The sequence below is a fragment of the Bison bison genome, unplaced genomic scaffold (assembly GCF_000754665.1).
Source record: "Bison bison bison isolate TAMUID 2011002044 unplaced genomic scaffold, Bison_UMD1.0 scf7180017864301, whole genome shotgun sequence".
NCBI classification, from domain to species: domain Eukaryota; kingdom Metazoa; phylum Chordata; class Mammalia; order Artiodactyla; family Bovidae; genus Bison; species Bison bison.
In genome coordinates, this window is record NW_011494873.1 from 1,242,290 (window position 1) to 1,265,607 (window position 23,318).

The 23,318-nt window shown below is 48.9% G+C and overlaps 1 protein-coding gene across 1 annotated transcript in view; it reads right to left on the reverse strand.

The window, feature by feature from the left end:
• SH3PXD2B (SH3 and PX domains 2B) overlaps window positions 1-23,318 on the reverse strand; it is a 92,591-nt gene that overhangs the window by 16,327 nt on the left and 52,946 nt on the right. The window contains exons 7-12 of the mRNA XM_010851292.1: window positions 20,280-20,414; window positions 14,499-14,603; window positions 9,373-9,490; window positions 6,123-6,349; window positions 4,480-4,529; window positions 3,482-3,607 (exon numbers count right to left, since the gene is read on the reverse strand). Coding sequence (XP_010849594.1) covers window positions 3,482-3,607; window positions 4,480-4,529; window positions 6,123-6,349; window positions 9,373-9,490; window positions 14,499-14,603; window positions 20,280-20,414 — 761 coding nt within the window. The remainder of the gene's footprint in view (window positions 1-3,481; window positions 3,608-4,479; window positions 4,530-6,122; window positions 6,350-9,372; window positions 9,491-14,498; window positions 14,604-20,279; window positions 20,415-23,318) is intronic.

A 23,318-nucleotide genomic window follows, 5' to 3' on the forward strand; every position in this document is an offset into this window, starting at 1 on the left:
AAAAAAAAAAAAAAAGATCAGCTTTCCAAGGCAGGGGACATGGGTTCTGTCTCTGGTTGGGGAACTAAGATCTCATATGCTGTGGGGCAACTAAGCCCACACATGGCAACTAGAGAAGCCCACGTGGCATAGGGAAGCCCCAGCATGGCCAAAAAAAAGACGCTTAGGACACACACCACACTCATGTACTGGCTCATAATCATCTGTTCACTCTCTGTACCTGTCATTCATTCCAATGTGCGTTCACAAAGGAATGGCTCTCTGAGTACCTACTGCGGACCAGACAGGGTTAGAGGCGAGAATGAAGAGGAAAACATTCCCTGGTTTTCTGGGTATTAGCAGGAGGCTAGCGGGGAGATGGATTTTCATTGATTTAACAACATTTATTGCAAATCCACCATGTGCCAGGCACTGTGCTAGCTCTGGGGTTACAGAAGTAAAAAAACAGATACGGTCTCCATCCTCCTGAGATCCTCAAATACTGGGCAGATAACCAGCAGGCTGTCAATACGTCTGGTTCTAATCCGGAGACAGACAAGGGTTCAAATCCTGACTCTGTCACCTTTTGGCTGTGTGACTTTGAATAGCACCTTTTTTCTGAGCCACAACTTCCTCATCTGAAAAACAGGGATTGAACCATTCCTGCCTCATAAGAATAAATGATAATATGATTAAGGGAGACACAGCCTGCGAGGTGCTGAGTGCTGTGGCTGGCACCTAACTGCTTCTCCGTTACTTATGGACTTCCGTTCAAGCTCTAACCCCATGAGAAAGAGAAGAGAAATGGGAGAGGAGAAAAAATAAAAGAGAGAAGAGGCAAGTAGGGAAGGAGGTGATCAAAACAGAATACAGGTCAGTCACAAAGGCCGCACAGTATATGATTCCACGCATATGAAAAGTCCAAAATTGATAAGTCTCTGGACACAGAAAACAGAGAAGTGGTTGCCTGAGGCTGGGGCAAGGGCACTGAGAGGGAATGAGGAGAAATGGAGAGGGACTGCTAATGTGCACAGGGCTTCTTATGTGGGTGATGAACTGCTCTCACATTGATTATGGTGATGGTTGCACAACTTTCTAACTATACTAAAAAAACCACTGAATTTTATACCTTAAATCACTGACTTGTATGGTATGTGAATTATATCTCAATAAAGCTGTTACCAAAATTTAAAAAATGCAGAAGTAGAAGATGGTGGCTATACCAAGAATCCCAAGTAGAACAAGCTTGTATACAGCAAAGGAAACCGTGAACTAAAGGAAAAGCCCACAGACTGGGAAAAAATATTTATATATGATGCAACTGACAAGGCTCAATTCCTAAAATAAATAAACAGCTCATTCAACTCAACAACAAAAAGCAAACAGGCTAACTGAAAAATGGGCAGAAGACCTAAACAGACATTTCTCCAAAGAAGACACAGAGATGGCCAATAGGCACATGAAAAGGTGCACACTATCACTAATTATTAGAGAAATGCAAATCAAAACGAAAATGAAATATCACTTCACATGGGTCAGAATAGCCATCATTAAAAAAAATCTACAAATCTACAATAACAAATGCTGGAGAGGCTGTGGAGAAAAGGGAACCCTCCCACACTGTTGGTGGGAATATAGATTGGTGCAGCCATAAGAAAACAGTAAGGAAATTCCTCACAAAACCAGTAGACCTGCCAAATGATTTAGCAATCCCGCTTCTGGGTACATATCCAGGGAGACCTCTAACTCAAACAGATAAGCACCTCAGTGTTCACTGCAGCACTATGAACAGCCAACGGGTAGAGACAACCTACAGGTCCACTGACAGATGATAAAGATACAGTGTGCGCACACAGAGATACAATGGAGTGCCACTCACTGACGGATGAGTGACAGATGATAAAGATACAGTGTGTGCACACAGAGATACAATGGAGTACCACTCACTGACAGATGAATGACAGATGATAAAGATACAGTGTGTGCACACAGAGATACAATGGAGTGCCACTCACTGACAGATGAGTGACAGATGATAAAGATACAGTGTGCGCACAGAGATACAATGGAGTGCCACTCACTGACAGATGAGTGCCAGATGATAAAGATACAGTGTGGCACACACAGAGATACAATGGAGTACCACTCACTGACAGATGATTGACAGATGATAAAGATACAGTGTGTGCACACAGAGATACAATGGAGTACCACTCACTGACAGATGAGTGCCAGATGATAAAGATACAGTGTGTGCACACACAGAGACACAATGGAGTGCCACTCACTGACAGATGAGTGACAGATGATAAAGATACAGTGTGCCCATATGGAGATACAATGGAGTACCACTGACAGATGAATGACAGATGATAAAGATACAGTGTGTGCACACAGAGATACAATGGAGTACCACTCACTGACAGATGATACAGTGTGTGCACACACAGAGATACAATGGAGTGCCTCTCACTGACAGATCATAAAGATACAGTGTGTGCACACACAGAGATACAATGGAGTGCCACTCACTGACAGATGACTGACAGATGATAAAGATACAGTGTGTGCACACACAGAGATACAATGGAGTGCCTCTCACTGACAGATGAGAGCCAGATGAAAAAGATACAGTGTGTGCACGCACAGAGATACAATGGAGTGCCTCTCACTGACAGATGAATGACAGATGATATAGATACAGTGTGTGCACACACAGAGATACAATGGAGTGCCTCTCACTGACAGATGATAAAGATACAGTGTGTGCACACACAGAGATACAATGGAGTGCCACTCACTGACAGATGAGTGACAGATGAAAAAGATACAGTGTGCGCACACACAGAGACACAATGGAGTGCCTCTCACTGACACATGAGTGACAGATGATAAAGATACAGTGTGTGCATATAGAGATGCAATGGAGCACCACTCACTCATAAATAATGAATGCCAACTGCAGCAGCATGGATGGCACAGAATTATTGCACTAAGTGAAGTAAGTCAGAAAGAGAAAAACAAATACGGTATGATATCACTTATGCGTGGAATCTAAAATATGACATAAATAAACTCATCTACGAAATAGAAATAGACTCACAGACATAGAGAACCGACTTGTGGTTGCTAAGGGGAAGGGCGAGTAGAAGGAAGGATGAATTGGGAGTTTGGGGTCAGCAGATACAAAGTACTACATACAGTATGGATAAACAACAGGGCTCTGCTGGATAGCACAGGGAACTATATTCAATATCCTGTGATAAACCATATGGTAAGAAAATATATGTAAGTTTTGGGTTGGTTAAAAAGTTTGTTCAGGTTTTTCTGTAAGATGTTATCAAAAACCTGAACAAACTTTTTGGCCAACCCAATAAACCCAAATCACTTTTTGGTACCACAGAAATTAACACAACATTGCAAGTCAACTATACTCCAAAAAAAAAATAATTGAGAAAGAAAAAGAATCACAAGTAGGCAAAAGAACACCAGGTCTACTCACTTCAACCTTGAGGCCCGCCTGGAAGCTGATGCCATCAGGGATGGTCGTCTGGAATTCGGCAATGGTGTAATACTCTTCCTCCACTTGAGGTGGGATGGGAGGCTTGGGCAGGTTGAGACCTCGAGGCTGGTACAATTAAACACAGTGTTAAATCCAATATAACTCCATTCCCCAGTGCTGAATGAGGGGCTAAGGGACAGGGGCACACAATCACCCTTAAAGGGGTGCTGGTGGGCCCATTTGGATTCTAAGGGACAAAACAAAGGGGATCAATGACTATCAATCTTCTAGATAAACCCTTCAGCTTTAGGGTGATAAGAAAAAACCTGGGACATTTGCCCACAGTCATGAAAATCAGGTGCAAGACAATACTCTCTGAACCTAAGAAATAGCGAGGGTTGTGAAATGAACACAGGTTTCCAAGTCAGACACACTGGTGTGACTTTGGGCAAAGCCCATCCCCTCCTGAGAGCCTCAGTTCCATCTCCTGTAAAATGGGGATAATAACAGGATCTACCTGGTGGGGTCACCCTGAGCATTCGATGACTTCACGTAGTGAAACATGAGCACACTGCCTAGCACCCAGTAGGTGCTCCGTAGATGGCAGACACTAAAAACGAGAGGCCGGTTTTTCACGGTACTGCTTAAAGAGGTACCTAAGAATTAAAAATGGAATATGAGAGTAAAATGCCAGAATGGCACCAAAAGAGAAATGTGTCCCTCATTCTGTTTCAGTCTTAAGTCACCTTATTGGAGAAGACTCATTTACGACAAAGCAGAGTGCGCTCAGGAGGCAGAGAGCACACACCCAGGCCTAACTGTCACAAAGCCATAGGCCAACTGTGCGATCTCCCTGGACCCGAGTTCTTCCACCTGTCAATGGGATTAGCTTCACAAGGCTGCTGTGTAAAAGAACCCATCCTTGGAAAGGGCGAGGTGAGTGTTGGGGTCCAGTCTTAGGTTGGGGGCTGGCTCCCCAGTTGCAAGGGTCCACTTACTATGGTCATATCCCGGCGAGGAGGGGGTCTCTGCCTCATCTTGGGTGATCCTATAAAGAGACAAGATCTTGTTTCACAAACGATGAACATAATCCCTGAGGTGGACACAATGACAGATCCAACCTCTCCTGCAGGAGATGAGGTATCATGTTTTGTACAAGCGTCAGGGAGCGGCTGTGACCCTTCCTGTGGGAGAAGCCTGATGGGGGCGGGGCCACGCATATTGGGTCCAGGACTCTCTATTAGCAATGGGATGCTTCTGAGTCCTGGAGCGACGGAAAGCCTTCCAGGAAAGGCAACAAGTGTAATGTGAGGTGGGAGGCAACAAGTTATGTGACTTTGAACCATGCAGCCCTCTTCTGAGGAGTGGGGATAATGCCTGCCTCCTGGAGGTACTGGTGGAGATGAAAGTCAGCAGTACAGGCTCGCCTCTTGGCACGTGGCAGGGACGCATTAATGTTACTGCCCCTGTCTTTGTTTGCTCTGGAGCAAACCCAAATTAAATAATGCATAAACAGAGCCAAACAAACCTGGATTGATGACTTCAGGGGTTTTTACTCTGAAATTGGGCTGCTCCTGCTCTGGGTCAGGAAGAGGATGACTCTGCAGTGGGCCAATGCTCCTGGCTAAAGGCAGACTATTGAGGAAGGCACCCCACATGCTGCCAGAGCTGATTTAGTTTGAGTCTACACAGAGGGGTGGTTTGTCAGTTGGGGTGTGGGGAAGACTGCTAAACTCTTAAATACCCATTTCCTCTGTCTCTTATTAGAATAAATAGCAACAGAATTTTAGCCAGACACTTGACTGCCTACATAAAGATGACATTTCCCAGACTCCCTTGCAGCTAGCTAATGGCACGGGACTCAATTCATTCAGTTCGGTTGCTCAGTGGTGTCTGACTCTTTGTGACCCCATGGACTGCAGCACACGAGGCTTCCCTGTCCATCACCAACTCCTGTAGCTTGCTCAAACTCATGTCCATCGAGTAAGTGATGCCATCCAACCATCTCATCCTCTAAGTCTGGCCAATGGGATGTGGCCAATCTACTCTCAGGTGTGCTGGGAACATTCAGTCGTAAAATATATACAACAGAGTTCTGAAAAGTAAGCTAAGTAAAGAACTATCTTTGGAGTAAACCCAACACAAGGGTCCATTTTTTCTTCCCCAGGCTCAGAAATGAGGCCCTGCAGACAGAACACTGGCCCTTGAGTCAGAAGGCTGTGGGTTCAAGTCCCACTGTTCACTATCTGGGTGGTTTTGGACAAACCACTTCATGTCCCTGCTTCCTAACCTGTAAAACAAAAGCAGTGAGTCCTACAAAGTTTGTTATGAAGGATTAGTAAGACTGATTATAACATTCCTGGCACACGGTAGGGGCTTGAGAAACAGGAGGTCTGGTGATTATCATGAGACAGTGGAAAAACCACAGCTTGAGTAGGAGAGCCACATTTCTCCACTCAGGTTCTGTAACTTGCTGGTGGGATGATCTGGAAACAAGTGACCTGGGGCTGTGAGCCCATTTTCTTATCTACAGGATGGAGGGCCACAGGGCTGCTGTGAGGGTGAGGGATAGCGACAGCCTGTGAGCAGCTCTGGACACAGAGCCTGCCGTGACTCTGGGAGCCAGGTGGGTGCCACTTACTCTGCCTGATGTCACCGTCGGGCACAGGGCGGCCCTCCAACCGGCCATCCCTCTGGTTGTTAAGCAGCTCCTTCTCCCGGCCCACCGAGTTCTGCTGCCGGGAGACGCCGTCGAGCTCCAGGACGCCCACGTGGGCAGGTGAGCCAGGGGCCAGCTTTGGGGGTAAGGGTTCCCCGCTGCTCTTCCTCAGGTAGGAGGCTGGGGCCCAGCCCTCTTTGCCCTGGTACCTGGGAGGAGGGGAAAGATGTCGTCCAGCTTGCTCTGCCAGGCCCATGGGAAGAAGCCGAGCTCCTACAATGAATCTCCCTTCTGGCCCCAGATGGTAGGAACAATGGACCATCATTGCCCAGGGCCAGAGGCTGGCACACTGCTTGCTGCCTCCTGCTGAAGCCTAAGCCCCCAGCTGGGCATTCAAGGCCTCCCCAGTCTGGCCTCTCCTTGCCTTCATGGCCTTGGCTCTCACAGCAACCTCCACATCCCACCCACCCCATGTAGCCTGCAGTCTTGCAAATGCTCCACTATCTCTCACCCTCTTGCCCCAAGCTCCTGCTCTGGGAGACCCTCTGCCTGGAAAGCCCATTCTCTATCATCCTCCTCTCTATCATCCCAGCTCTGCTTAAGGTGCCCTCTCAAGGCTTTCCTGAGCCTCCTTCCACAGTGCCCCGGTGGTCTTGCCCACACAATAGCATCCCATCTAAAATGCACAGTGACACTTGGCAGTGATGGTCTTGTTTCCCCACTTAGAATGTGAGGTCCTGGGGGTGGAGATCACAGGCGATTCATCTCTGCGTGGGCCTCACTGCCCGTGAGCTGAATGAAGAAAAAGGGGACAGTGGACAAACTGTCGACAGAACTGGCAGGAGTGAGCGGCCACGGAGCTCTGCTCAGTCCTCACACATCCCACAGTCACCACTGCAGTGACAACAGCGATGGGAACCGCCACTGAAGCACACCACGCCGTGTCAGTCCTGTTTCAAGCACTTTATAGCCATTGATGCATTTCATCCATCCAATCTGGTGGGGGTGGGTGGCAGGAGTGGGTTCAGCCCTAGTCAGCTGGCACCTGTCTGTGCTGTTCACCTCTGCTCTGCAGCCTCTTCCCAGCAGCCCCAGCTGCTGGTACAAAGCCTGGTATAGGCGGGGTGGGGCTCCGGTCACAAGCAGATTAAAACGTGTTCAGATGGGACTGGAGCAGGTCGGGGGCTGGTTCTAGGGTAACCAAGGGTCACTGAACTCCAGAATGACTGACACCCTAAGAGCCCAGCTCACTGAATTCCAAAGGGAATTGAACAAGTGTAACAATCATTTAATTCTCTGCATGATGGAGTGTGGTTGAACAGCATTACCGGAGGGGCTGATTGGGGACCACAGGTGTGCAGGAGGTAGCTCGTGAGAACCAACTGTTCATGTCCCTTCCCAGCTCCACGTTTAGCACAATCACAGTGGAAGCCCAAAATCTACCCCGGAGGGATGACGTACACCATGGAAACTGGCAAACACCACAACTCAAGAGCACTTTTTCCTTCTGGGACTGGCTGTGAAACATTTGCCAGCAGACCACTAGTCTGAACCACAAAACAGGTGCCCAGACCTTTGGGGAATAAGCCTAATGGACTGGAGATTGCACAGAGCAGGGCCATCTCTCGTCAAGAATCACTTTAAGTGCTAAACAGCACTGTGTTTCAATAAAAAGGGTCCTTTTTAACTAGAAGCAAACTTATAAGGAGACAGAAATCTGCAGATTTTGGTGTCTATCAACCTTAAAACACCCTTTGAGAAGGACTAAATCTCGTGCCAGCTGGAAAATGCTGGGCGCCACACAATGCAGGCATCACCATGAGACAGTTCATCATCTGGAGGCACTGCTGAGTGGGCTCTGGGGTCGGAAAGGTACAGGTTCACATCCTGGCTCCGTCACTTTCCAGCTTCGCTCAGAGCTTCTGATGACCACGGCAGCATCCCGCTGCCGCCTCGTGAGGGAGCCTGAGCCCAGTCAAGCCACCTGCATTCCACAGCCACTCGGTTTGGGGATAATTTGTTATATCACAAGATAAAACACACTCAAGACATGTGAGCCGCCACTGTCATTGTAAGCGTATGCTGAAGTGTTAGTGGCTCAGTGTGTCCAGCTCTTTGCAACCCCATGGACTGTAGCCCACCAGGCTCCTCTGTCCATGGGATTCTCCCAGCAAGAATACTGCAGTGGGTAGGCATTCCCTTCTTCTCCATCCAGGGATAGAATCTGGGTCTCCTACATTGCAGGCAGATTCTTCACCGTCTGAACCACCAGGGAAGCCCATCACTGTCCTAAATACGCCTTCATACCTCAGTTCTGAGGTCCTGACTCTAAGGAAGCCTTCTTTGCAGGCTGAGGAGCTGTCTTCTGGGCTCCAAAGTCCCCTATGCATTCCTCCTGCACTCACTCACTGCCCTGCCCTGTATGTGTGTCCGAGTCTGTCTTCCACACCTGAGGGTGTAAACTATTGTGTCTTTCTCACTGTTGAGTCCCAGTTTTCACAATACAGCTTGGCCCAGAATAGATTCTGGTGTAGGTTGGCTCAATGAATGAAGCATCACACACTCAGCCCCAGTGACTGGCCCCAGTGTCTTGCCTCACACCAAGGCACAGACACCGGGGGGTAGGGCCCCCAGACTTCCTCTCTTGCCTAAAACTCCTGAGGTTGCCGCCTGCCCACCAGAGTAACCAAGGAGGGAGTTCCCAGGACACTTATTACTAAAACTAGGAAAGTCCCAAGCACAGCAGGATGAACTGGCCACCTTACCTACCGATGAGCTTTTGATTCCATCACATAGATGAAAGAACTGTAACAAAGTGTTGGAAATGCCGGTCTCCACCAGACTCGCAGAGATGACGGCAAATGATGAGCTTTAGGACGGGCTACAGTCCATGCGGTGTTACCCACCCTGTTGCTCTCAGAGTGGGGCTGGAGTAGGAAATCACTCCCACACGGCAGCTTCAGCCTCCAGTTACTCATTACGAGACACACCTGGAGGTGAAGACCAGTCTTGCTCAATGGGGTTATTGCTATCTGTGGTTCAGTGTGTTCAGAGACAATTTTGCTTACTATGGCTTTTTAGAGAAGGATATGGGTATGGAAGGACACCAAATAGCACAGAGAAGTGTCCTTCTATGGCTCAGGCTGAAGCCTCATCTCCTCTGCAATCGTTTACAGACACCTGTGCAGCTGGAGTCCACGTGGCCTGAAACCCACCCAGCTGCAGAGGGTACCTGATCTTCCACCAGCCTTCCAGGTTTTTCTGGATGACCTCCACCACGGCTCCTCTCTCCAGGTTCATTTCATCTTGGTCACGGGCTGTGTAGGGGTAGATGACTGTGTACTTCTCTTCTGTGGGGACAAAGGTATGCTGGGGTAAGTCAAGGATGCTGTAAGCTTGGAATGTTGATGGCCAAGGCTGTGATCCTGAGATGCCCTTGCAGGGAAGGCTTTCTTCCAGAGGCTTCTGTGCACCATCCTTCCCCCAGTCCCCCACCATGCCCCAGTGACCCTCACTTAGCCCTGGATGACCCTGGTCAAGCAGCAACAAGACACAGGACAAAGGGCAGGTCCTCAGAAATCCCTCAGCATCACACATCGCACTCACCTTCCTCCAATCTGTGCCTCAAGGTCACCTTCCTTGAACGTGCCTTATGTAATACCCAGATCCAGGGCACCCTCACCCTACTTAACAGGAACAACCTTCTAACATACCAGATTATTTATTTATCTATTATGCTTCATCTCTCTTTCCCCAGATAGAATAAAGAGTTCCAGAAAGGCAGGATTTGAGTCTGTCTTGTTCATTCCTCTATCTCTAGCACTGGGAATATTTCGGAACTATTCAGTAAAATAGCCAAGGTTTAGTAAATGAATAAGTCCTGAAGGCCTGGTGGGAGTCACCTTGCTCATGCTGGGGTAGAGGACCGGTGTTAAACCCTTGTGGTAGCTCCTCTGCAGTCCTTGTTGGTGGAGGGGTCAGGAACAAGCTGGACTTGGCAGCATATGGTTTGGGGTTGAATCAGTATCACGGAGGAGATAGCCATTTTTCATTACCTAGCTGGTAGCTGATTTCCACTTTTCATTTATTTTCAAGTCCCTGGATCCAACCATGCCTGCAGCTTGCTGCTAAGTCACGTCAGTCGTGTCCGACTCTGTGTGACCCCATAGATGGCAGCCCACCAGGCTCCCAGGTCCCTGGGATTCTCCAGGCAAGAACACTGGAGTGGGTTGCCATTGCCTTCTCCAATGCATGAAAGTGAGAAGTGAAAGTGAAGTCGCTCGGTCGTGTCTGACTCATAGCAACCCCATGGACTGCAGCCTACCAGGCTCCTCCATCCATGGGAGTTTCCAGGCAAGAGTACTGGAGTGGGTCGCCAGTGCCTTCTCCAGCCTGAAGCTTAAGTTTTATTAAAAAATTATTTTTTAATTGAGATATAATTGACACCTAACACTGTGTTAGTTTCGTGTGTACAACATAACGGTTTGAGATATGTATCATGAAAAGATTGCCTGCTTCTGTTTTTATTAATGTCACCGGGGTGCTTTCCATCCCTGTCTCGGTGGATCCCGGCTCCCTTACCCCCAGAGCCAAGAGAATTGCCTCCAGCAGGGTCACTCCCACTGCCCTGCAGGCCCTGCTGGAAGGCTGTTCACTGTCCTCCTCAGATGGGGCCCTCCCCAGAGCAAGGGCACAGCTCCCACCCCCGGCACTGCGGGCAGTGACTGCTGAAACAGATAACAGATGAGAGTCCCAGGGGAGACAGTGAGCAGGGGAAGAGGGCCTTCCTGTTTCAGTTACATTCCAGACCCCAGGGAGTCACCGAGCCAGCTGTGCACCGATGCTGATGGTGAGTGTGTCGGGGAAAACACCACGGGCTGCCTGTGGCCTGCCCAGCTGGTGCAGAGGGAGGCGGAAAACACACAGGGCGTTTATTTATTTATTGATCTAGCCCCCTGACCTGCGCGGCAGGGCTGAGCTGACTCAAACGCCACACATCCTGTGTACAGCAGAGTCAGCGGTTCTCCTCACTCACGGATGCAGGCTGTGAGGGCTGCTGCGGGGAATCCAACCCCGTGGAGGCAGAGAAGTTCTGTCTGGCTAGGTGAGAAGGGCACTGCCTGGGCCCCAGAATAAATAGGGTCATTACTACGGGCTCCAAACTCCTGGGGGTTCTCTAGCACCCAGAGGCCTTTCTGGACTCCATCGAAAGTCCAGTGATCCCTAACAAAGCTGAAGGCGGGAGACCTTGTGGACTGCATGGTGGTGACACCACCTGCTTACCATCCATCTGCCCTTCCCCTGGTGGCACCGCCGACCTCCAGCCACATGTTTGGGTGAGGCTGCCCTCGCCAGCACCTAAAGGGAGGGTCCAAAGTGACTGGCCACTGTGATTGGTTTAGGGATGGTACATGACCCAGCTGGCTCAGCTGGAATCAAATCCTGGGACTGTGTTGAAGGAGAAGCATGTTCTTTGGTGGGTGTCCCCAAAGAGTGCCTGTAACTACCATCACCATGAGAGAATGGTTCCAGCAGGGCAGAGAATGGAGCTGAGGGTGGCAAGCGTGAGTCTCAGGTGCCAAGGGCAGGTGGAAAGGAAATGTTACCTGCCAAGCCAGTAAACAAAGAATGATGCCCACCATCAAGCCATCAGCCACTGCAGCCACCCCCAAGAGTGCACCCTGAGGGTAATTCAGATGTATAAAAACAGGAAGCATTCTTTGCTCTGGGTACTGGCCCAAGATAGATAAGGTACATATCAAAGGAGTAATTTCAATGAGTCCAGACTCTTGCATCTTTCCACTCACAGAAAAGCACGAAAACCATTAACTTAAGATGTTTGCCTTCTGTGATTAGCAGTAATCTTTCAATGTTAGACTACGTGTTTTGTTTTTTTCAGACAAAACTCCCCTATATATCCTGGCTCCTCCCTTACCTCTTTGGGGGCGGTGCCTCAGATCTATCTGAGAGGCTGTCTCCCAGGCTACAGTCCTCAGTAAGGTGCCTGAATAAAACTTAACTCATAGCTGTTAGGTTGTGCATTTTTCTTCAGTCGACAGATGTTTTCAAGCTTCCGAATCCAGCCATGCTTGAAGCTGCCTCTACCTAGAGTTTTCAGCGACCTGAGTCAACACGCTTCCCTTTTGCTTAAGCTGGTGTGACATGGGTTTCTTTACTCTTGTCACTCAGATGTGCCAGATACAGGGAACAGATCACTGGATCAACATTATAGAGGCCTCTGGGAATCATTTATTTTTACTTTATTTTATTTTAGAATAAAATGATCTTTATCCTTCTTGCAATAAATTTGACTTGTTTTTTACATTTAACTTTTCTTGCTTTTATATTTTTGCTTTATTTTTTAAATATTTTGCTTTTGATTCGATATAAAATACAGTTGGCTTTGATAGTTTTGTCTCTGCAACATAACACAACCTTAGGAAAAGGGTTTTTATTTTGTTCATTAATTTTAGCACCTACACCTCTAGGTATCATTTTCTAACCTGGGAAATTTTAGGGCCCCAGGTCGAGAAACACCCCAGGCTCCCTCCTCCCAAACATACATGCCGACACACACATGGTACAGACCAGATCACCGTTTTTCACATGCAACAGGCACAGGCAGTCCTGGAGCAGGGGGATGCATGCAGATGCAGGATCCGGTTCTGGACACCGAATGGGGAGGAAAACTCCAAGGTAGGCACCTTGACGCCAGCTGATGGCATACAAGTCCCCCAGTGTCCGGCGGCGACCCGTGGGCTGGGGCAGAGACCAGTACCTCCAAGAGACTGGTCGGGCAGCATGTGGAGGTGAAGGGCAGAAGGAAGAGGTGAGAAGAAAGCACTTCCAGGGTCTTGAGGCAAAGGCAGCACCAAGCACGTGCTCCCACTTAGGAGCAATTAATTCTGTCTCTGCCAAGCCCTAGCTGTCTCAGAAGGACCAAATTCCTCAGTATTAGCCTTGAACTTGAGTGAAGAGCCACCCAGGAGACACAGTGCTATTCCCAGCATGATTATGAAGAGGCCCTAAGAGAAATCCTCACGGCAGAGGGAAAAAATGTACAGACCCTTAGGAAAATGTGGTCCCTCTCCCATCTTCTAGCTGTGTGATCCCGAGCCAGTGTTTCTACCTTTCTGAGACTGTTTTCCCATCTGTAAAATGGGGATAATAATCAGTCCTTTACAGAGACACGCCCCATGGTGGGCATCATTAACTGTCTAAGAGAGCTATAGTTTCCAGGCAGCACACCACTATCTTTAAGCTGAGTTGGTTTTTGTACTTTTTCTTCATTAGCCCCGCCCCTAGAGCCTGGTGGCCCTGCAAACACAGAGCAAAACAAAATGCATTTTACTCTGCTGGTGCTGGCTGTAATAAAACTAGATGTAAAACCACGTGTGTGCTTTTTTGCTAACCTTTGAGCATAGAAACCCCTTTTCCTCACTCTCTCTTATGTTAAATACATACATAAGAAGCTCTGTGCTTTGTAAAAAGAGTCAACTAGAAGCAGCAAATATTCAACCCTAGGTAAGCCACAGCTCTGATAAAACGGTGGTAAAAACCATTCCTAGTTATTTATTATTTTAGGTTCTTGCCAACTGCTTTGCATGTGGGATCTCATTTAACTTAAAAGAATCCCATGATGTCGATACCATCATTTCCATTTTTAGAGGAGGTGGCTGAGGCATAGAAAGGTTAAGTTGCTGGTCCAAGATCACTCAGCCAGTTAGTGGTACAAATTCAAATTCAGTGGTGAGAGTCAAATTCAGGCCTGACTCCAGAACCCCTTTGTTTAGTATTTAAAGTGAGTTCATAGTCTCGATTTAGGAATTCTTGGTGGGTGAGGGGAGGGGAGGTGGCTGGGTTAGGATTTCTGATGCAGCAGGAACCACTCTTTAGGACACCTGTGGGGAAAATTCTCTGGGAAACAGAAGTGAGTGGAGAGGGTCAGTTCTGATCCTGACACCCAGGCAGGGCCATTAAGCCGACACAGAAAGCAGACAAAGCAGAGATCTTTACAGATGGCTTCAGATGTTTTGTAAACGAGCCAGAAGCAGCGCCAGCACCTTGGCCATCAGAATAATTCAAGGGAGGATGAGTGGGGTGTGGACAGCAATCCAACTGGGCCCGCTGAGGCCCCACGGAGGCATCAGGGCCCCAGCTCTGGCCAGGCTCACCTGGGCTGGCTCCCCAAGGCCACCAAGAGCGGGCGGGCTTGCCCTGTCCCAGCCACAGGGCCTGGCTTCCTGTCCACAGGCTACAGAGCCTGAGCCAGGAAGCTGCTGAGACTGCACTGGGTGAGGAGGCGCCCGCGGGTGACGGCCGGCGGCACAGCAGGCCCGGGGGCCTGGCCCCTCCTACCTTCTTCAGGCTGCAGGGAGAACTCATCTTGCACACCGTCCTGCCCTTCCAGGCAGGTTGCAGGGACCCAGCCTTGCTCTTCAGCAGTGCTGACGAACCACCAACCTGAGAAAGTGAGAGTGCAGACTGAATGTAGTTGGGTCAAGTATGAGGCCTGTGCGTCAGAATATAATAACAGACTCAGCCGTGAGAGGAGTCAACACTCAGGGTGAGGCTAAAAAAGTCACCACTTTATTAGAGAACACAAATACCCATGCAGGGCTTCCCAGGTGGTATTAGTGGTAAAGAACCTAACAACTCAGGAGACATAAGAGATGTGGGTTTGATCCCTGGATTGGGAAGATTCTCTGGGGGTGGGCATGGCAACCCACTCCAGTATTCTTGCCTGGAGAATCCTATGGACAGTTGAGCCTGGTGAGCTACAGTCCATAGGGTTGTAAACAGTTGGACAGGACTGAAGTGACTAAGCACACCCGTGTTTACCGACTGTTAACTGCTACAGACAGGCTAACAGGAAACCTGCTCTTGAGCCTGGGACAGGGCTGGGGAAGGGAGTCAGGGGTGGGGATGTGGAGAAAGGTTGTTCTAAAGGACGAGAGTGAAGAAAGTAGCTACCTTCACTAAGGTGAGCAAAGCACTTACCATTTTACTTGTAGTTTATTATCCCTATTGCGCAGACGAAACTGAGGCTACAAGAGACAAGACTTGTCCAAGTTCACAGAGCTTATGGCTGGGCTGAGACTTGTACCCAGGGCTCTCTGACACGGAAACCACTGCCCTAGTAAGTCATCTGAGACACTGATTTTGCCTCTGTTCATGTCAAGGTAAACCTGGCTGCAGATGTAACAGTTTGAGAGGCTGTTCACTCAGACTCAGGCCCTCCCTGTTTAGAGAAGGGGCTGTCATGGGGCCTGTGGTAGGCAGAGTAATGACTCGGGTGGCAAACAGTTACAATTAAGGTTGCAGACAGGATTAAGGGTGCTAATGTGCTGAACTCAAACAGGAAGATCCTGGCTTATCGGGATGCTGCTGTTGCTGCTAAGTCGCTTCAGTCACATCCGACTCTGTGACCCCATAGATGGCAGCCCACCAGGCTCCACGGTCTCTGGGATTCTCCAGGCAAGAACACTAGAGTGGGTTGCCATTTCTTTCTCCAATGCACGAAAGTGAAAAGTGAAAGTGAAGTCGCTCAGTCGTGTCCGACTCTTAGCGATCCCATGGACTGCAGTCCACCAGGCTCCTCCGTCCATGGGATTTTCCAGGCAAAAGAGTACTGGAGTGGGGTGCCATCGCCTTCTCCATATCTGGATGGGCCCAATGTAATCTCAAGTGAGGCAGAACAGTTCGAGGGAGATGTGGTAAGGAAGAAAGGCATAGAAGGGGGCAACTGCTAGACATAAGATGGAGGAAAGGACCACAAGCCAAGGGATGTGGGTGGTCTCTAGAAAATGGAAAAGGCAAAGCAGCAGATCTTATCCAGAACCTGCAGAAGGGAACATAGCCCTGACAGTGCCTTTTCGTCCAGTGGGACCCATTCTGGACTTCTAACCCCTCAAACCATATGATGATAAATCTGTGTTAAGTCTGTAAGTTTGTGGTATCTCATTACAACAGTCATAGCGCATCAACTCAGGGCCCAAACAGCTCATGCACAGCATGAATGGGAAAAACAGGATCTGCTTTGCAGGATTACAGACCTCCAGGCTCTGGAGACCCCAAAGGAGAAGAGCAAGAAGGGGCAGACTCTGAACTAGCTTCCTGGTCTCACAGGGAGGCCTTGGCTTTCAAGCTCCTTGAAGCAGAAGCCACCTTCGGCTTTGCTTGACTGGGTGCACCTCTTAATACATGTTTTGGTGGCTGAGCAGTGTGGGTGTGTATGTATGTGTGTATATGAATGAATGGCATTGATAAACCTGTGGAAAATCAGGAAATATGCCATATATGTCTTCCTAAGGACTCATCTTTGTAGGTATGTGTGTGGCAGATAAAGAAACTGTCACGATAGCAATATGTGTTCCATTATGAGCCCATTTTACAGATGGGGAAGCAGGGTTCAGAGAGGGGCAGTGACTTGACCAACGTCACAAAGAAAGTGGGAGAGCCGAGATTCACACCCAGGCTGTCTGGCTTCGAAGCCTCCGCTCTTAACTTGGCACTAACGCCTCACACATTGCTGGAGGAAGAGTAAATGGGTTTGGCCACAGTTTGGAAGCAGGTTGTTTGCTGTGTCTTAAGATTTAAAATGTGCCTATCTTATGGTCCTGCAGTGTTCTGGGTATGTGCGTGCTAAGTCGTTTCAGTCATGTCCAACTCTGTGAGACCTCCTGGACCATAGCTTACCAGGCTCTTCTGTCCATGGGATTCTCCAGGTAAAAATACTGGAGTGGACTGCCATTTCCGCCTCCAGGGGATCTTCCTGACCCAGTCATCGAACCCATATTGCTATGTCTCCTGCACTGGCAGGCAGGCTTTTTACTAGCGCCACCTGCGAAGCCCACTGCCATGCCAGCCTTCTGGGTTTCTAACTTAAAGAGATAGTCACAGTGTATACATAGATACGCTGTTCAAACTAGAGGAAGAGAAGACTTGAGGTATGCCATCTCTCCAAGTAGGGTGCAGATGTTATGGGAATAAGAGCTAAAAGTCGACTTAAGAAAGAGCACGTTGGGACTCCCCCAGGGGTCCAGTAGTTAAGAGGGCTTCCCTCGCAGCTCAGTCGGTAAACAATATGCCTGCAATGCAGGAGACCCAGGTTCGATTCCTGGGTTGGGAAGATCCCCTAGTGAAGGAAATGGCAACTCACTCCAGTATTCTTGCCTGGAGGATCCCATGGACAGAGGAGCCTGGCAGGCTACAGTTATGACTGAGTGACTAAGCATACACCAGTAGTTAAGACTCTGTGCTTCCACAACAGGGGGTGCAAGCTCGATCCCTGGTTGGGGAACTCGGCATCACCAAAAATAAAAAAAATTTAACAACAACAACAAAAAACAAAAAAGGAAAAGCAAGCTGCAGGTCAAAATGCATAGAATGATACACCACTGGGGTTAAAAAATCTATAAATATGCATGAAATATGACCTGTATGCGTGTGTGTGTATAGTTATACATGTACACATGCATATGCAGGTGTGCATGCACACACACACGTACAAATGTGTACACTGTGCATATACATATATGTACACACACGTGTACACACGCATATACACACACTTATATACACCTGTGTATACAATTATCAAGAAGCATTCACCCCAAACTGACAGAAGAGCAACCTGTCTGGAAAGAGGACCAGGCAAGAAGTTGGTGGGGAAAATTACATTTTAACTTTATCATTAATGTTTCAAGAGGAACATATCCATATATTACTCGTGTAAGTAAAACGTAATTAAAAGTAATTGTTGACTTTGTGGACCACTTGAAGATTTGAGCATCTGCTCTCTTTCCCCTGCTGCCCTCTGGACACACCAGGCTCGTCCTCCACCCCATCCCTGCTCCTCCTCTCCTCCCAGCAACATGTTCTTCCTAACATCACTCAAGGGGCTGAAGCAAAGCGGGGTGGGGGGGGGTGCTCCCTTCTTCTGTCTCCATGGAGTATCCCAGTCACACCCATGAGCTGACTATACTCATTTCCAGGAATTAGAACGTCACATGGCCTTGGGGCCAGCTGGAACTGGTTAGGAGTTCCAGCTCGGCAACCTGTCACGAGATTCTGGATGAGTGACCGAGTCACTTGGAGTCTTAGCGTCTTCAGCTGTGAAGCAGGAATAACAACTGCTATATTGAGTAATCAAGGAGTTTTGGTTGGCTAAATGCTCATCTCCTGACTAAAGGGAACACAATCCAGAGACTGCTGGAAATGATTTTTCCCCTTTTTGTTGGACCTTAGCTAGTCACTGCGGAGAAGGCGATGGCACCCCACTCCAGTACTCTTGCCTGGAAAATCCCATGGACGGAGGAGCCTGGTAGGCTGCAGTCCATGGGGTCGCGAAGAGTCAGACACGACTGAGCGACTTCATTTTCACTTTCCACTTTCATGCATTGGAGAAGGAAATGGCAACCCATTCCAGTGTTCTTGCCTGGAGAATCCCAGGGACGGGGGAGCCTGGTGGGCTGCCATCTATGGGGTAGCACAGAGTTGGACACAACTGAAGCAACTTAGCAGCAGCAGCTAGTCACTGGGATACCACAGAGATTGGCCCACTAATACCAGCCCACGTCACATTTTAGCCACAACAAAGTCAGTGGGTTTATGCCTCTTTCTCCTGGAGAGGGTCCACTTATGCCCTGCTCCTTGATCTGTCTTCAATGGTGCCAATGCCCTATTCTGGCTAAAAAAGACAAAAGGGAAGGAAATTCATATTTTTGAGCACTTGCTGTGTGCCAAACACAGGCTTGGGCACTCTCTATGTATTGCCTCATTTAATCCTTGGAGCACCCTTTTTGATGAAGCGACCTGCATGGCTGTGAAATGCGGAGTTCAGGTAGGAACCCAGGCTAAGTGCCTCAGCGTCTCATCACACTCTGTCCCGGCCAGTAACCAGACAAATGTTTTATGGTGCTTCTCTTTATTGCATTTCACAGATAATGTGTTTTATTTTTTTTTTAAATTGGAGGTTTGTGGCAACCCTGCATCAAGCAACTCTATCAGTGTCATTTTTCTTACAGCATTTGCTCACTTTCTGTCTCTGTGTCACATTTTGGTAATTCTCCCAATATTTCAAACTTTTGAATCTTAGCCACTGGACCACCCTGTGATTGGTGATCTTTGATGTTAGTACTGCAAAAAAATTATGACTCACTGGAGGCTCAGATGATGGTCAGCAAGGGAGTATTTTTAAAATTAAGGTACATACGTTGTTTTTTTGACACAATGCTATTGCACACTTAACAGATTACAGTACTATATGCTGTGCTGCTGCACTGAGTCGCTCAGTCATGTCCGACTCTTTGCGACCTCATGGACTGTCGCCCACCATGCTCCTCTGTCCATGGGGATTCTCTAGGCAAGAATACTAGAGTGAGTTGCCATGCCCTCCTCCAGGGGATCTTTCCAACCTAGGGATGGAACCCAGGTCTCCTGCATTGCAGGCAGATTCTTTACCATCTTAGCCAACAGGGAAGCCCAAGAATACTGGAGTGGGTAACCTTTCCCTTCTCCAGGGGAACTTCCCAACCCAGGAATCCAACCAGGGTTTCCTGCATTGCAGGTGGATTCATTACCAGTTGAGCTACCAGGGAAGCCCACGGTATTGTGGGCTTTTATTTGCACGGAGAAACCAAAAAAATTCACGTGATTTGCTTTATGGCAGTGGTCTGTAACTGAATCTGCAACATCTCTCAGGTCTGATGGTATGTGAATAGAGGTTCCTGTGACAGCAAGAGGGCTGAAGCAGGGTGTGCATCCCGCCAGAGCCCACAGCTGACAGAACCTGCATGAGGACTCCCATGGTAGCCAAAGGCAAGCCAACAGAGCAAATTTCGGCTGCAATGGGGGGCTCTGTCTCCAGGTGCTTTGAAACCAGAAGGAATGTCCATCAGATGTGAACCTCAGGACAGTTGATAACATATGACCCAAAGGATGCTGGTGAGCTGTGACCAAGTGGAGTACTCAAGCATTGTGATCAAACAAGGTCAGATTTCTAGACAGTCATCAACTGGGTCTGTGGAAAGTGACCAGCCTGGATTGGCTACTGCCATTTCAGCACTCCCCAGTGTTCCCTGTCCCAGGGGCTGGCTGACAGTGTAGGGTGGAAGGGAGGGAGTCCAGGCCTCCTACCTGACTCGTTCTTCTCGATGATGTCCACCACTTGCCCCACGCTGAGGCTGATCTCCGAGCTCTCCTGCTTCTGGTAGTCTGCCACCACCACATACTGCTCCAAGACCATGGGGTCCACTGAGGTCAGGTCGCCCCCTGGGGGTACAAATTGTCATCACACAATCCATGTGTGAAGGACCAGGAGCCGGGAATAGCGGGCAGGTGGGTCATGAGGATATTCCAATTAGAGACAGAAGCTGTGGCAGGACTGGTCTCAATGGTCACTTCATCCATTTATTCTTTCACTCATTTGCTCCCTTAACCACTGCAATTTACCAAGTGCCCGTCCTTATGCAGGCACTGAGGATTCAGAGTCCATTAAGATATGGTACTTGCCCCAAATAGGATGACAGCCTAGTGGGAAAGTTCATTCATTCATATCTATTTATCTATAGATCTGCCATTATTCATCCATCACATCCACTCAACTAAGCATCCACTCATCATCCATCCAACCAAACATCCATCTGTTGCCATCCATCCATCCGAAAGGAAATCAACCCCGAATATTCATTGAAAGGGCTGATACTGAAGCTGATACTTGTCCACTTGATGCAGAGAGCCAACTCATTGGAAAAGACTCTAATGCCAGGAAAGACTGAAGGCAAAAGGAGAAGGAGGTGGCAGGGGATGAGATGATTACACAGCATCACCAACTCAACGGACATGAATTTGAGCAAACTCCAGGAGACAGCAAAGCACAGGGAAGCCTGGCGTGCTGCAGTTCATGGGGTCACGGAGAGTTGGACATGACTTAGCGACTGAACAACAACAAGTTTTTGATTGATGCATTGCTGGAAACAACCAAGATGGCAGACAAAGAATGAGCGGGAAAAGGAGGTTACATTAAATGGAGCGGTCAGCGGACCCCTCTGGGAGGTGACATAAAGCAAAGACCTCTGAGACAAGAAGGCATAAAGAAGTGGGGACAGAGCAACGCAGGCACTGTCGGACAGGACAGGCCGGGAGCCTTCTAGGAACTGGAATGGGGTGGCTGAAGTCCAGGAACAAGGAGAGGGCATTCCTGTCTGAGATCACTTTTGCAGGCATGGGCCAGAGCAGGGAGGGTCTGCTGGACCAAGGCAAGGAGTCTGGATTTTTTTAAACCCTAAAGGAGAAAGCCATTGAAGGGCTTTAAGAAGGGAATGACAAGATTTACATCTTTCCAAAGACAATTCTGGCTGCCACACGGAGACTGGATTAGAGCCTAGCAAGAAAAAAAGCAGCAGACCAGATGGAGGCTATAGATCTGCAGGACAAGACAGGATGGTAGCTTTGAACGAGGGCAGGGGCAGTGGGGGAGAGGCGACCCGAAGGAGGCTGTTTCCACAGGATGCAGTGCTGTGCAGCCCTGGTTAAGTACTAAGACATATCTGATAAATCAATGAAAAGCTATCACAGGATATGGGTAATGTAAAGGGACATCAGACACTCCAAACAGAGGGGGCAGCACTTTCAGAGCAGCAAGCTGAATGTGGTGGGAGGGCAGCCTGGCTCTTGTTGCCACCAGGCCTGGTTTTCTGAAAGTCCTGATTCGAAGTATTTTCCCTTATATTGTTTCCATAAACCGCTAAAATAGCCGTTTATATTCTGTGTCCAAATACACCCATATGGAGCTGAGTCTGTGCATCTCTTCCCATCTCTGCTGGGTGGTGCCTTACTGAAACTGGCCATAGTGGGAGTATTTACACCATGGAAATTGGCAAATGCTACAAAGCTGGGCTTTCCATCAGAAGGCTGGTTGTGAAGTATTTACCAGCAGGCCACTGCACCCAGCCTCTGGCATTCAGAAGCAACACAAGAGCCCTTTGTTAGAACCATGCTTTCTGCATTTCTGAGGCGGAAAATCAGAGCAGGGCATGGTAGCCGGGTGAAGGGTCACTGCATTTTGGCTCTCTGACCACGCTCTGGCCATTCACCCTCCCAGGCTGAGGGTCACAAAGCAAAATGGCAGGGCCCCAGGGTAACCTCGCTACACACTCCCTGGGTGGAGAAAGCGTGAGAGCAGAGAAAGAGGGGAAAAAAGAGATGGAAGATGTGGAATGAAGGTTCAGAAGATTGGGAGGGAAGTGGCCCCACGTGAACGCCTACCACAGGCTCCACTGTTCATAAACCACCTCGACATAACCGCCCTGAAGGTGGGTATTACCACTCTCCTTTTATGGACAAGAAGACACAGGCTCAGCTATCAGGTGACTTGCCTCAGATCCCGCAGCCAGCTGGTGACAAGGCCAGATCTGAAGCAGGTCCATGGGTAGCAGCAGGTGAGAAAGAAAAGATGGTAGGAAGGAAGGGTGTCTGAGGTCTTGCTCTCCTCCTCTGTGGGTTCCCCCCGACCGCCCCCAAGTCTTATTTCTTTGTAGCTTCAGGGTGGTCTTCACTACTGCCAGCCCTCTCCTCCTCTGTTACCTCTCACCTAGGTCAGTCTGCAGAGCTGACTTCCTCCCAGCCTCAAGCAAGACAGACAGCCCAAACCAGCCCGGCCACTTGAGCGCTAACACCTTTCAGTGGCCGCTGAGCAGGCTGGTGCCTGGCCTCCCCTGCTGCCCTTCTGGACAGTGACCTCCTGACCGGCTCCTTAACCCCCCGGCACTGTGCTCCTAGGAGGTACTCTCCTGTGAACGAGTAAAGCAGACGCTGGCTTGCTGGAGGCTCTTGGCTCAGGTCATTGTGAGCAGGAGACACATTCTCTAGTGAATGCAATAGATAGAAACCATGGGTCTACAGGTTTACCCCAGAATACAGCCTGCCCTGGGGTCTGCAGTCCCAAGAATGCAGCTACTCTTCTGCTTTAACCCCTTTGGGGCTGGGTTCATTTTAACTATGCTTCCCTGGGTCTCCCCTGGAGACAGAGAACTAGAGAGACAGAAGAGAAGCGCCCACATCAGTCAGGCTGCACGCGGAGACTGCTGCTCGGGTTAGTGCTCAGACAGCCCAGGTCTTCTGGGCAGGCTAGAGGGGGCAAGAGGTGTCTGCGCACATGTGTGTGTGTGTGTGGGG